Source organism: Anas acuta, chromosome 1 (genome assembly GCF_963932015.1).
Source record: "Anas acuta chromosome 1, bAnaAcu1.1, whole genome shotgun sequence".
NCBI classification, from domain to species: Eukaryota; Metazoa; Chordata; class Aves; order Anseriformes; family Anatidae; genus Anas; species Anas acuta.
Genome location: NC_088979.1, coordinates 61,546,328 through 61,560,329, shown reverse-complemented (window position 1 = coordinate 61,560,329; position 14,002 = coordinate 61,546,328). Strand labels below are relative to the sequence as shown.

Below are 14,002 nucleotides of genomic sequence, written 5' to 3'. Positions count from 1 at the left end.
ATCTATTATTTGTACCAGTTTTATCACTATATTTCCATGTAAGTTACTTTCTCTAAAGGGGAGCCTGATCAGTGCTTACTCTTTTCATTTATAGGACAAAAGTTTTTACTCCAGAATGAATGGAAAATATATTTATCTGCATGTTTCACTTAAAAACTGGTTCATGATATAATTCCTTTTTCTTCTTCCACTTGTCTTACCTTCCAGAATGTGATATGTTTCTAAAAAAAATGGATTCTGATTCATATGGATTCTGTTGCTATCTCTGTAGGCAGTATTCCAATATGCTTAAATCTCAGGTAGGCCATGGGATCTTCAAAGGTGTTCATTAGAATCCATGAGAGGAGAAGTACCAGAAAAGTTAGTTCTTACCTGAGTTGCATTCAGTGGGAAGCTCAGTAATGGTATATCAATTCACACAGGCAATTGCCCAACCCACGCCAGAAACTAAGTATATGAGTGCCAATTTTCTTCTGCAACTTTGATGGATATTGCCCAATTGCTTCACAACTGCCATTAAGCAAGGATTGAGGGGCAGCAGTAATTATATTGCTGCTACAAATCTAAGGCTGTTTTAAAACTGGCAACATAAGGCTCTGTACAAAAGGCTCTTATCTGTTAATAATACACAAAATGGCTCAGCGATGTCTGAGAATTGCTTTGTACAGAAGATCTCTGGATTTTTAAAAATTATTTTTATTTGCTTAACAATGCCTTGAAAATGTGATTGGTATGAGATTATGTTGATCTGTGTTATAAAATGTCTTATCACTGATTCGTTAAAAGTTGAACATAGAACGACTCAATTTAGGTTTTACTGCTGATACAATGAATGATATTGATGCAGTGAAACAAAAGTATCTGTAGAGTTAAGTTACAAGCTAAAGGAAATACATTACTTCAGAATTTTATTTCTGTTTTTAATTTGTCAGTATGTGTGAAAATCACTTAATGCAGGACTGGATGTTAGCATCCTAGAGTTTAATTTTCATCTTCTAAAGTATCTATATTATGTCTGTATTCATGAACCCAGAAGTATATGCAATTCCCATGTTCATCTGAGTATCTCAGCTATGCCTTGACTTCACAGTGGAATCCAGCTGGGCATATTTCCATCTTCCCCTTTTCCTCCAGTGTCCTGGCTTTCATGCCAGATTAATACAGATGAGCAAACAGGATGCCTTGGTGTGGTTCCCCATGAGTTACAGACATAACAGCATAGTTATTTCACCCTCCCTTGCATATGGCCTGTAAATTTCACTATATTTGTGCTCTTAGCATATATGTGTGGTTTCCAGAAGAGGGAAATATTACACAGCCTTAAATATTGCATGAGGCATAGTTATTAAAGTTGGTATTCAAAATGTCTGAGTACCTAATATAGAAACTTAGGCTCTCTGTAGCCTCTCTCCAGTGGTGAAGGAGAAGGGATCCCTACTTAAAGAGTCACTGAGATTATATGCAAGGCTAGACTGAGGATGTTAACTTAGGTGCTCTGGTTGTCCTTTGAAGTATTATCCACAAGCACATGGGGTCAGAGGTGTGATGAGAGTAGTAAGCTCAAAACAGTGGCTATGCCAATTTATTCTTCTCTGCTAAAAATAGTGATCTCTATCCTCAAAATGAAACAAAGTGTACAAACACACACGCCTGCACACATACACATACCTACACAGCCCCCAAACACACTCATAGTGTGTAGCGTATGTGTCTGTCAGAGAGGCTTGAACAGGAATTGCTATAGTTAGTGGATTGGAGACAGGAGTGGGTACAGAGAGGCGTGTATTGCTGCTACAATCTGCATAAAAGGCAGGAGTTCGTGTATTTGTGGACATATGCGTGTGTGGGTGTGCATATACTTACACCCTACCACTCACAATGTGTTCATTCAGTGCCTGTGCACAGATTTGGAATGACAGTACTGAACTGAAAGGGAATCTCATCTTCGCTGTAGCTTTCAGCAGATTTTATTTAACACTTTTTCACAGGGAATAAGGGATTCTTTGAATCATACACATAGAACTTGTTGTCTCCACAGAACTATTTCTATAGATTCATCAGCTGTTGTCCCCTACAAACACAGCAGTTTAACTGTGTGTCATCTGCTAAATTTAAATGTCAAATGGAGAGAAAAAAAGAAGTATGTAATAAATTCAGTTGTATGCTCAGTGAAACACCATCTCTAATCTGTTTTTCTTTCTTCTAGTGTGCTCGCTACGATAATGCCTTTGCTGCAGAAATTCTAATTGACAGAGGAGTAAATGTAAATCATCAAGATGAGGATTTTTGGACATCAATGCATGTAGCCTGTGCATGTGATAATCCAGATATTGTCCTGCTGCTGCTGCTAGTAAGTAAAGCAATCCAATGCGTTGTGTGCTTGAAAAGGAGACAGAATATAACATGCAGTCTGAAACTGCTGTGTAAATGCAGTATATTACTAATCATGTCAGTGAAAGCATATATTTTATGTGTTATGCTCTTGACATTATTTTGGTGATCAGGATTTTTAGGTGGTGTATAGCAAGGCCTATATTTTCAGGTTTTTAACAAGAATTCATTATGAATGTCATGTCAAGTCTCCCCTATCTCCTCCCTCTAGTCAGGAGCTTATATCTCTGATAAGCACTCAGTCCCAAATGGGATATTCAGATAATTTCTTTTCTCTTCTCCTTGTCACTTTCTGTTAAGGGCTGAGTTGGCAGACAATCTTATCAAAAACTCCTTCTTAAAAGCAAATATCCACTCAATTACACTCAGTATTCATAAAGAACTGTTTGTGGACATGATCAAAAAGAGGCCAATTTCATATTTATCTAAACAACTTTGACTTTTTGAAGCAGAGTATACCAAATGTAGTAATAGATATGACATTCAGCCTTTGTAGAAAACAGCTTTGTTCTTGTTGTGCTTCCATTCCTAGGATTGCAACCTTTAGTTTGACTTCAGGATATTAATGCAGCTGTTTGTCCTGGTTCATTTTATATTGCCCTTTAAAGCAGTAATGCTTAATCCACAGTCTGACTTAGTTTTCTAATCTATCTGCATAATTAAAAAATTTGTGTGTTCTTAATAGGTCACTGCAATTAGATCAGCATTTCTTAGTATACTCATAATGGTATTTCAATGTTACAGGTAAAGTTAAATGAGAAATGTTTTTGAAAGACTGTATACTTGATAATAGCTTTCATGGAATCACTTTGGGCGATTGTCTAGTCCAACCCTCCTGCTCAGAGGAGAGCCAGCTACAGTAGCTTGCCCAGGACCAGTAAGACACCAATCTAGGCAACTCACTCCTGTGTTTGACCATCTGCACAGAAAAACAAACAAACAAAACAAAACCCACATTTTTTCTTAGGTTTAAACAGAATTTCCTGTATTTTGGTTTGTGTCTATTACCTCTTGTCCTTTTACTAAGCACCACTGAGAATCCAATGGCTCCATCTTCTCTACCTCCCCCTCAAGTTTTTATACATACTGATAATATCCCCGAGTCTTCCCTTCTCAAGACTGGAGAGTCCCAGTTTCCTCAGGCTCTCCTTGTGTGACAGATGCTCCAGTCCCTTCATCATCTTTGCGACCTTTTGCAGGACTAACTCCAGTATGTCCATGACTTTCAAGTACTGGGGAAGTCTGCAATCGGTACCTCACCAGTTCTGAGCTTTCACCAGTGCCTTGACTTGCCGGCAGTGCTGTTCAGGAAATCTTTGGTCCTCTTTGCCACAAAGAAGGAAATTGAGCTGCTGGAATACGTTCAGAGAAGAATAACAAAACTAATGAAAGGACTAGAAAACAAGACATATGAGGAACAACTGAAGGAACTAAAGTTTAGTCTAGAGAAGAGGAAGTTGAGGAGAGACCTCGTTGCTTTCTACAACTACCTGAAAAGAAGCAGCAGCGAGGAGGATCTTGGTCTTAGGCTGCAAGTGATAGGACTTGAGGCAGTGGCCTCAAGTTGCTCCAGGGTAAGTTTAGATTGGATGTCGGGAAGGCATTGGAACAGGCAGCCCAGGGAGGTGGTGGAGTTTCCATCCCTGGAGGTATTTAAGAGACACATGGATGTGGTGCTTAGGGACATGGTAATGTGTGGACTTGTAGTGTTAAGTGGATGGTTAGACTTGGCAATCTTAAAGAACTTTTCCAGCCTAAATGATTCTGTTACTCTACAATCAGTATGTGAAGTAGCAACCACTGAGATTAATCTGGTAATTTACACCTTAAAGCTATTGTTTCAGGCTGTCTTGGCTACATTTGATTTCTTTCTGAAATACAGTTTTTCTTCCTTCTAGCACTTATGCTTCATTTTACAGAACACGGTAAGTCATATCCTGTACAAAATTAGCAAATAAATGAAAAATAATATATTGTATTCAGTTCAGAATTAGTAATGCCTTCCCTTCTTTCATCTCAGTTCAGAATTCCTAAGTTTCAACCTTTATTTGAAATCAGAACAGGTAACCCTTGAAAGTTTTCCTTTACAGCCTCTTGTTCAATCACACCGAATTGGAAAGAATTTCTGAATGGAAAGATTCTTCTGCAGAAATAACGTTGTGTCCCACATGAACATGTGTTGTGTTTTTAAAGTACTCTGACAACTTTCATGAAAGATTTTTTTTTGGTGTTTGTGGAGTATAGTGTATACTATTCAATTAGAGTGCCATCACAAGTAAACAGTCTTCAGTAGTAAAGAGGATAATCTTTTGACTTTGTTCAGGATGGTGAATTATATTAATATGATTTTGAGTTAATGCCTGCTTACTTTGATGTAATGACATGTATCTGATGAAAGCATTGTAGCTACTACCTGCCCTTTGGCTTCACCAAAATGACCTGGGCTTCACCAAAACCTTTGTTTTGAACCTGAAATTACTTTTACACTGTCCTGTGCTTCTTTTTTCCAATCTGTAAATTTGGTTTTAGCATTGATCTGCACTAGATCTTCTCTGGTAGACTCTTAGGATTCTGATGGCCTCTGAGGCTGCATCTGCTCTAGAAAACTGACAGGTGTCCAGGACCATTCCTGGACTATGATCATCTGTAGTAGTAAAGTGTTAGAATGGACTCTGGTATGAATTTGGCATGTGCCATTTAACTTTCTTCCAAACAGCTCCCCAGCACAGTTTTGAAGCTGGAAAGTCACAGGGTCCAGTTTATATCCAGCAGTCATGATGTAGAGAGGCTAAGAGACTTTATTGCTCTAAACATAGTCTGTTCACTGCCAGCTGGCTTCAATGCCTGGAGTTTTCTCAGGTGCATGTGATTCAATAGTAGAGATACAGTTTGTCATACTTGGTCTCTTTGGAATGTCCACTTTCTCAGCTTTTCTATTACAATTGTAATTAGGTGCAGTAAATGTACAAAGTATCATGTATAAATCTGACTTTCTGCTCTTAATGCTTAAAATTGTATTGCTTATCTAACTACAGCTATCAAATAGGTTTGGTAGGAATAGCTCATTCTAAACATTGTAACCACTCTTCGCAAATATAAGAGGATATTTTATCTCTTGTATTGCCTTGATCTGTTCTATGTACATACTTTTGAAGCCTGTGTTACCTTGAATTCTGTGTGTACTCCTAAATGTATAAGCTGATTAGAATGGAAAAGCTTGTCCATAACGGTTCTTGTATTGCTATATGGGGAATTTTCAGAAATACCGAATACTACGCTGTTGTTGACATTAACAGGATCAGTTAGGGTTATGCTAGATGCATCTAAAAATTTTCCCTGCCTTTTTTTTTTTTTTTTTTTTTTTGCAAACCCAGTCTAATAAAAAACAGTTAAGTATTTATATACAGGGTTATATCCAAAATTATTTTTCAGCCTCCATCATTTGAATGTTGTTTGATTTAGTCCCTGTTTATTACAAGCTGTCTTCTGAAGGTTCAAAATATCTTCTGGTAACTTGGAATAAATAGGACATATTATATCTTAAGGTTTCAATAAGCAGGGTTACATCCATATGGATTCTACATTTACTGTTGGAATTTTCTGTATTATTTGCAATAACTGCTAATGATGAATTTGCTCACCTTCTGGGTGGACAGCACTTTCTACAGCAAAATTTCCTTGACCACGTAAATAATAACTTTATACTCTTTGTTCAGGGGTGGGAATAATAAATGGAGTAGTATGGCAGAGAAAGAGAATTATTCTTAGGTAAGCAGTAGTTTTTGAACCGTGACATTAATGCTGTCTTCAATAATATTTGACAAAGTGAAAATGGAAATTGAGGTTGGAGGGAAGTATTTTTCACAACCCTGAACTGTCTTTGTGTGAGCATTTGATATTAGAAATTACTTTGCCTTGAGGTTGCGGTGTTTCATGGGCCATGTCTAATGTGTAGCATGAGCCTGGATAATGCTAATATGAGCCACAGGCAGCTTCTATTATGCCACAAATTTTAGCTGGAAGAATAAATAACACTTCATGTGCCCTCATGAATTACTTTCAGATAAATATTTATTCTGGATTGACTTTACAACCTGGACAATGCTATATTATCTGTTTTAAAGATGTGAACTAAAATATAACGGCATGGTCCTTAAATGGAGACCTGTGCAAATTCTAATTCCTGCCAAACTGTCATAGTGACCAGTGGTTTCTTCATAGAGGGTTTCAAAATGTTCTCAAAGGGAAAATAGAAAAAAAATGAACATGGAGTATATATAGATCGCAGAAGGCCATCAAGGAAGACTTAATTAAGCATACCCATTTTGTGATTATATCCCACTTTCATGATTCATGTCTTCATGTACCCTGGCTCAGCCAGGATAGTGACGTATCTATCATCAGTTTAGCTGTGGTAACTCACTGTTTCTGTCCGAAGACAAAGCTCCTTAGCTGAAATGTCTTTCCCTGAAACCTAGGAGGGGCTGTAGGTGTTTGTAATGCCATCACCTGCTGTCATTTCCTACTGGATGCCTACTGAGATTGTGGCATGTATGGGGAATACATGCAGATGAAATGCTTGAAGCAATTTCCTTCCTCCCCAACATTTACCCAAGGTGGTTTAGCTTTCTGGGGAACGTATTTATGTCTTCTCCATTTTGTAGCTGTCAGCAAGGGAGGACACTGGGCAGTTCAGAAAGGAAATATATCCTAGTCTGCTAAATAGTCAGCCACTGAAGAACTTGCCCCGGGGCAGCTGCTAGCACACAAGGATCAAAGGTAATCCGCAGAGGTCTGGTTGCCATACATGCAAATGAGGTGGTAAAGGTCAGACTCATCAATCCTCGCATGGCAGCATCAGGGTTGGGGGTTTCCCTTGGGGTTGGGGACTGTTTCTGTGGATGTTGTAATGCAGGAGGCTTCCCTAGCAGGTTGAGGAGAGTGCTGAAGGGACTTCCATTTAAGAACAAAGATGCATAGGTTTACGTACATTTGTGCTCAAACGAAGTCTCCAAAAGAGCATGAAAAGCAACCAGATGGTATTAGAAGTGTCTGCTCTGTCTTGCCATGCTGCTTTTTGCATGCTCAGGTTGGGACACACTGACAGCAGTTCTGTCCGGTTGGGGTGTGTTCCTTTTCCATCATCTCAGGATGCATTGCAACGCTGTCTTTTGCATTAATTTTTGGTACCAGTGTTGTACTGAATTGAAATACTAGCTAAGATTTGCCATTTAATATTCAAAGAGTTACAGAATGCCTAGACACTGGTACTTGGATAGTGTGCATGCATTGCTAGATAGAGGAAAGTATTTAGTCCACTCTGTAAATGGCTCTAAATTTACACTGATATCCCTTGCTTGCATTGTAATTATTCCTCCACATTACATACTTTCTAGCTCCACATATTTGTTTGACACTTAAAAGCAGTTAAAACTTCATTTGTGTACTATTTAAATTTTCACATAGTAGCATTAATACTGCTGCAATTCAGTAGATTAACCATAGCTACTCAAACAGTAGGGAATAAAAATATCACTGTGTAGAGCTGGTTTTTTTTTTCTTTTCCTCTTCATTTTTCTTCAGCCTGACAGTATTTTTAATTGTTATGAATTCTGTGCTCTAAGAATCAGCCCTGGATCATTAAAAAGGCAAAGGAGGTCAAGTTGTTCAGAGGCCCCACTTCCTCCAATGTATTCCCTGCCAGAAAGCATTTGAAAATTAAATGAAAAAATATAATGGATCAAATTCTGTTTTGTGCCTGTGCAATTCCATGATTTTTTTTTTTTATTTGGATCCTGACCCACACTGTCCTCTCTGCTTTTGAAACATGGTGTTTAGGTCCTTATTAAAAGGTTCACAGTCAAGTTGAGCTCCTATGTTTAGTTCCTTTTGTGAGACAAAGTATGACTGTGTTATGAACTGTAAGTATATTTATGACTTACTGCTACATTTTAATTTCAGAGCATGCCATGGATAATTCATCATTTAGCTGTACTGTTGGACTCACACATAACATTGGTAGTTATGACTATTTTTTTTCAGTACATCTTTGGTATTATTTTTATTTGTGGAGGGTGTCTTTTCCTTTCTCTCTTCCCCATTCCTAAATAGTCATGGAATTGTTTTACATTGACTGACCTAAAGTTAAGAGCAGCAGAAAAAACAAACCAAAAAACAAAAACAAAACAAAACAAACAAACAGAGCAGGTGAGAATTCATTTTTATAGTGCAATTTACTTTATTTTACTATCATCAGGAGTCACCTTTTAGTGGGCAACATGAATATAATATTTTTCACCCACTAATGCAGATCTTGTCAAATGACACTAGGAAGGTGAAGACAGTATTCTAGTGTTTGTACAGTGCTTTGTATAGTGGAGATTTATTCTTTCTTTGACCTGAAGGCATTACTGCAATAAACATGGCAGTTAATTAACTAGAATGGCAGAAAACAATAGTACATCCTCAGGAATTTTTACATATAGATAAAGGAAAATTGGGGAGTTAGAAATACATTCTTAGTATATCCTTTTTACAGACATTGCTAGGAAAAGCAAATCTAAGTGCTGCCCACCAGCCAATTAAATGTCTTTCTTCACGTGCTTTTTGGAAAATAGAGCTGAAGCACAAAATTCAATTCAGGCACAGAAGGCTACAAACACAGTTTATAAAACACAAAAAATGAGGCTGAATATTTTTGTCTGTCTCTCCTTCTCAAGAACTTAGGAAAATCTGTGCTCAGCAGCATGAAAAAGGGAGTTATACTTGAATCATTTATTAAGTTTACAGTCACCAACAGTAGATGAACAGTGTTGGGGTATTTGAATTGTATAATGCTATCCTGTTTATGCAGTCATTTGAAAGCATTATTCAGTAGTTATGATGTCATCTTATGATGTCAGTTTGCTGATCACCTCTTCAAAATTCTTTGTGCCATGAGAGTAAACCATATGATGTAACACATTTTAGCCAAAATGTTAATGCTGGTAAAACTGGTTAAATGTGAAAAGTGTGACTAGACTCTGTACTGTGATTTCAACTAGAGACTTGAATTTATTTATTTATTTTTAATAAGCTACATAGCTCTCTCTTACACTTTTTAGCAGTGTCTGTTCTTGCTTTGGCTTTTTCTAGCCTAGCCTATTGCTCAAACTGTAGGTCCACGACATACTCCTTCAACTCCTTCATTGTATTTTTTAGCATCTCCGTGTTATCTAGTACGTTGTTTTCCTTTGTCCTCATTTTCATGGGTTCTCAAATTGCTGCCAGAGATTCTGAGAAGTATTTTGGTGCACAGATGGTGTTCCCAGGAGGTGCTGGGTCTTCTAGGCCACCAGAAAACAAAACAAACAGTAGAGTATGTGGAGTGTGGAGCTTGTTAGGGTGGGATGGAAGGTGGATTTCACAGTTTCTGTCTCATCACAAGGAGCCAATGTACTAGAAAGGCAGTATTTAAGGCCCTGCAAGGGTAGATAGTGATTTCTGCTTCCTTTGCTTGTGCTTGAGGTGTGCCATACCTTACAGGCCATGCATGGAAACATCTAGTGATGTTGTTTATTAGAGGTGGATGGAAGCTGTTTTTATCATCCTTCAAAGTGGTGCTAAGCAAAAGTCTGTCTGTGGGAGCAGTAGAGCTGTGTCTGTATTCTTGTGGCCTGCAAAGGATATGAAGTCATCTGGGAAAGATGAGATTCTCCACACTCGCTTGTTTGTCCTCATCTTAATGTGACAAGACGGAATTTAAATGTGTAACTTGTAAATTGTTGATTTTATTTCTTAATCTTCTCACTTGTCAGAGTTCTGAAGAGCTATTTGGATTTTCAGTGTAATTTAGGCAATCAGTAGAATAAACCTATTATGGAAATTTAACTTTCTCTATATTGAAACTTAATGATTCTACAAAAGGATCATTATGTCGTGCAGAAAGGAAAGAATACAGAGGAAGCTACAGAGGATGTGCCATTAAACAGAATGTGATTATACAAGTTCAAACTTGGCCACTTGAACAATTCAGTTCTTACAAAACATACAGTAAAGTAAGTACTATGTAAAATTTTATAGTTCTCATCCCAAAGCCCCCTAAGTGCAGTGGGCTATTGAAGATGGCAGGGCACCATCCTCTGAATATTTTTCTGGGTATACTTAAATGACATCTATCAAAGTGCTGTGGACTGCCCTGACACTGTTCATCGTGTCAGGTTAGATAGCATTCTGCTTTTGTAAAGGGCTTTTGGAAACTTATTTAAATGCTTTCCACCACTGCTGCCACACTTTGGCTGACAGAATTAGAAATGAGTATATTCAATTACTCAAATCCGACTCCCGTACTAGTAGTCCTAGATGAATGTTTTAAATTTGATTGCCTCTTCATGTATGCAATTTATTGGTTATTTCATCCTTTCCTTTTTTTAACCCTGACTTTCTTGATAGACCTTTTAATATGTTCTGTAGGATGCTTTCTTTTGCTTTTAATTTAAAAATCCTTTTATATGTAGCTCTTGCCAAATCAGATATGGGTCTACTGGAAAAGAAATACAGGAGAAAAGTTACTGGTGGGAGTAGGAAGGAAGTCTTATGGACTACAACTCTCTTTTCCTCATTCCCATGCAGTTGGTATGGCATGTATCTCAAGGCATTTAATCAGAGAGCAGTTGCATAGTTATTTTGCCCTTGTTCTTTGCAGCTGCATCAGACTGTTTTAGCAAGCAGAGACGAATGATGGCAATGTCATTAGCTTTAGAACTTAATGAAAGATTTTTATCTTTCATAGTTTCAGAAACAATTAAAGCAGAATAAACAATTGCTTCCTCAAAAGAAAGTAATTCTGCCCTCCCACTCAGTCGTGTTCAATATTATTTCTCCTTTGTGTCAATATAAGAGGGAAATGTAATGAAGGCACAATGAGCAGTAGAGTTGGGAGTGAAACTGTGGATACTAGTTTAAAATATAACATGGCCTAAAAGAAAATGATTTTCTCGGTTTCTAGAGACAGTTATCAATATCTAGCAGTTGTAAAAAGCTTTAAATGCATTTTTTTAATATATATATATAAAAGCTGTGAGTATCTATCTAAATATTTATTCACTTGCAGTCTGCAGAGGCTAGCAAATGTGCGATGAGTGTGGGAGGGACCTTCTAGAGAGCGTGTACTACTGACTTACTGCCTTTAATCGTTGCTGACAGAGAAGTAAAAGCTGATCGAGCTAGGATAGAACTAATCTAGGCAAAGGCTATTAGTGAGCTGCTGAACACCAGATGGCAACACTCAGGGGAAGCTGTAGCTTCTCCTTTAAGACTGAGAAAAAGGGATGAAGGTAGCTAGTGATGCAGGACTGAAGGTGGTCCAAGGAGAGAAAAGAACAGGAAACCAACTGGATACAGAGGCTTTGGAAAGCATTTTGTCCTTAGTGTTATCTTGGGAGGTATTTATGTAAGAAAGACTGCTTGGTGGAGTGAATTCATCAAAGAGGGAATCCAAGGCTTATCACAGAGAGATATGAAGATATTGTAGAAGAGAAGTGAAAAAAACAAAACCAACCAACCAACCAAACAAACAAAAAAAACAGATAAAGAAAATACTTCCTAAGCTCTGTCAACATGAAAACATGGAGACTGACCAAGAAAGGTGCTAAGGAAGGGTATGAGTATATTGTAACATGGTCATAAGGAAAGGATGAAAGAAGTGACCAGCTGCTGCTGAAGATGTAGATTATAGGAAAAGATTTTCTTAGAACTACTTAAAAGATGTGATGTCAAGAAAGAATAAAAGCATCTCATCAAAAGAGAGGAATAAGTAATGGAGATAGCTCTAGTAAAAAATAAGGATAACGTGATGAGAAGAAGAAAAGCATCATTCCAGTGCTTTGGAACGGAATCAATGGAATCAAATAGAATGTTCCATTGACAGAAGAAATAACCAATGACTAATGTACATTGGTATTAAGCAATGACAGCGTACTATAAACCTGCACTTTATAGTACAAAGAATGCTAAAGCAAGTCGTAAATTAAAGTCTTATTCCACAGGAAGGAGTCACAGAAATTAAAACCTGTGCTTAGAGATTAGACAGGTTTTTATGTCTGAAGAGTCTGTAAATGCTTATTGGATGGCTAGAAATCACCAAGAAATCTGTGGACAACAGAGAATTGAATGGTTCTGGCTGAGAGGTCACAGTTAAAAGTATTGCTTGCTAGCAGAAACATCACGAATGGTAGGAACTGGCTGACAGTAACACCACTTAACACTGATTACTGATGATACAGAACATAGCACAGTTAAAAGAAGATGGCAGAACTTCTTATCTTACCTAGATAAACAAAACTTATTTATCTTTTAAAAGAGGGAAAAAGCATGAAAAACAAGCAAGGATTTATTTGCCAGTAAAAATTTACAAGTTAAAATTAGAAGTTGCTGGCCTAGACTCTGACTTTGGGGTCTGGCTATTCTTTAATGCATTTTATGGGTGGGAATAAGGAATAATTCTAACAGGAGACATGTTTTTAAACAATAATGGAAAAAACCTCCCCCCACCTCCAGGTGTTGGCAGAAAGTACCTGGATTTTGATTTTGGAAAATGTTGGGAGTGGAGGGAAGAGTGGACTTAAAACAGTGCTAGTACCAAGCAGATATGTGTAATTTGCAGTTCTTAGCATCAGAGTGTTTCCAGAAAATAAAAAATCTTGGAGGTAAAAGAGAGTTAGCCTTGAGACTGAAGATGATCTTGAGGAAAACACAACAATATGCACAAATATCATGAAAAATAACACCCCTATTTTGGGTTGGAGTACATCAGGACAAGTATGCCAAGGTGTAGACTACATACACAAAGATGGGGAATTTTGGATCAGCTTCACTGAAATTCTCTTGGTCCCCAAACAAAGGGTATGAAGGAATGACAAGATAATGAAAATCAACATCTGGCTTTTGATCTTCAGTGAACATAGACTTGTGCTATGGAAAAGATGATCTGGGAATGTTCAATCACTGGGAGATATTTGTGGGAGGTGAGATTTATTGCTTATGCCAGGTGGCCTCTGCTTGAATCAGTGACACAATTACCCTGTTAGTGGGTCTTATGAAATAGCTAGGGAATATGAGGAAAACTGTTATTTAAATTAGAGAATGGAAAAGCTGCCTGGTAGTTGAGAACTTGGTAGCAACAAGACAACAGCCTAGCTTTTGTGAGAGAAACTATGGGGCTGGGAGTTCCTGAGATTTCTTCAGGATTGGTTGTACAATGTTATTTTATTTAAGGTTTTTGGTGATAACTTTGGAAGGAAAAATGCAAGTATGATAATGAAATCTACAAGACAAAGATGCAATGCCTTGTCAGAGTAGATGAGGATTAGAAAGTCATGCTGAAAGAATATGATATCTTTGAAAGCTTCAGTAATAAAAGTAAGGGTGAAATGTAAGTGTACAAAATACAAGGTCATGTTCTGAGTAACAGGCACTTCTGAAATACACTTGGGAATCATCAACTGGAAACAGCAAAGAAAGAGAAAGATCTTAGAGCTTTAGTCAATTGCAAGATGATTATAAATTACAAATATGTAGTTTCCAATAGGGAAAAGAGATTCCTGGATCTGTCAAAATGAAGATGTTTCCAGTA

At 37.5% G+C, this 14,002-nt stretch overlaps 1 protein-coding gene across 2 annotated transcripts in view; it reads left to right on the top strand.

Annotated features, from left to right (window-relative positions):
- MYO16 (myosin XVI) overlaps positions 1–14,002 on the top strand; it is a 370,616-nt gene that overhangs the window by 115,458 nt on the left and 241,156 nt on the right. For both annotated transcript variants that reach the window (XM_068678649.1, XM_068678640.1), the window contains exon 4: positions 2,207–2,350. In XM_068678649.1, coding sequence (XP_068534750.1) covers positions 2,207–2,350 — 144 coding nt within the window. The remainder of the gene's footprint in view (positions 1–2,206; positions 2,351–14,002) is intronic.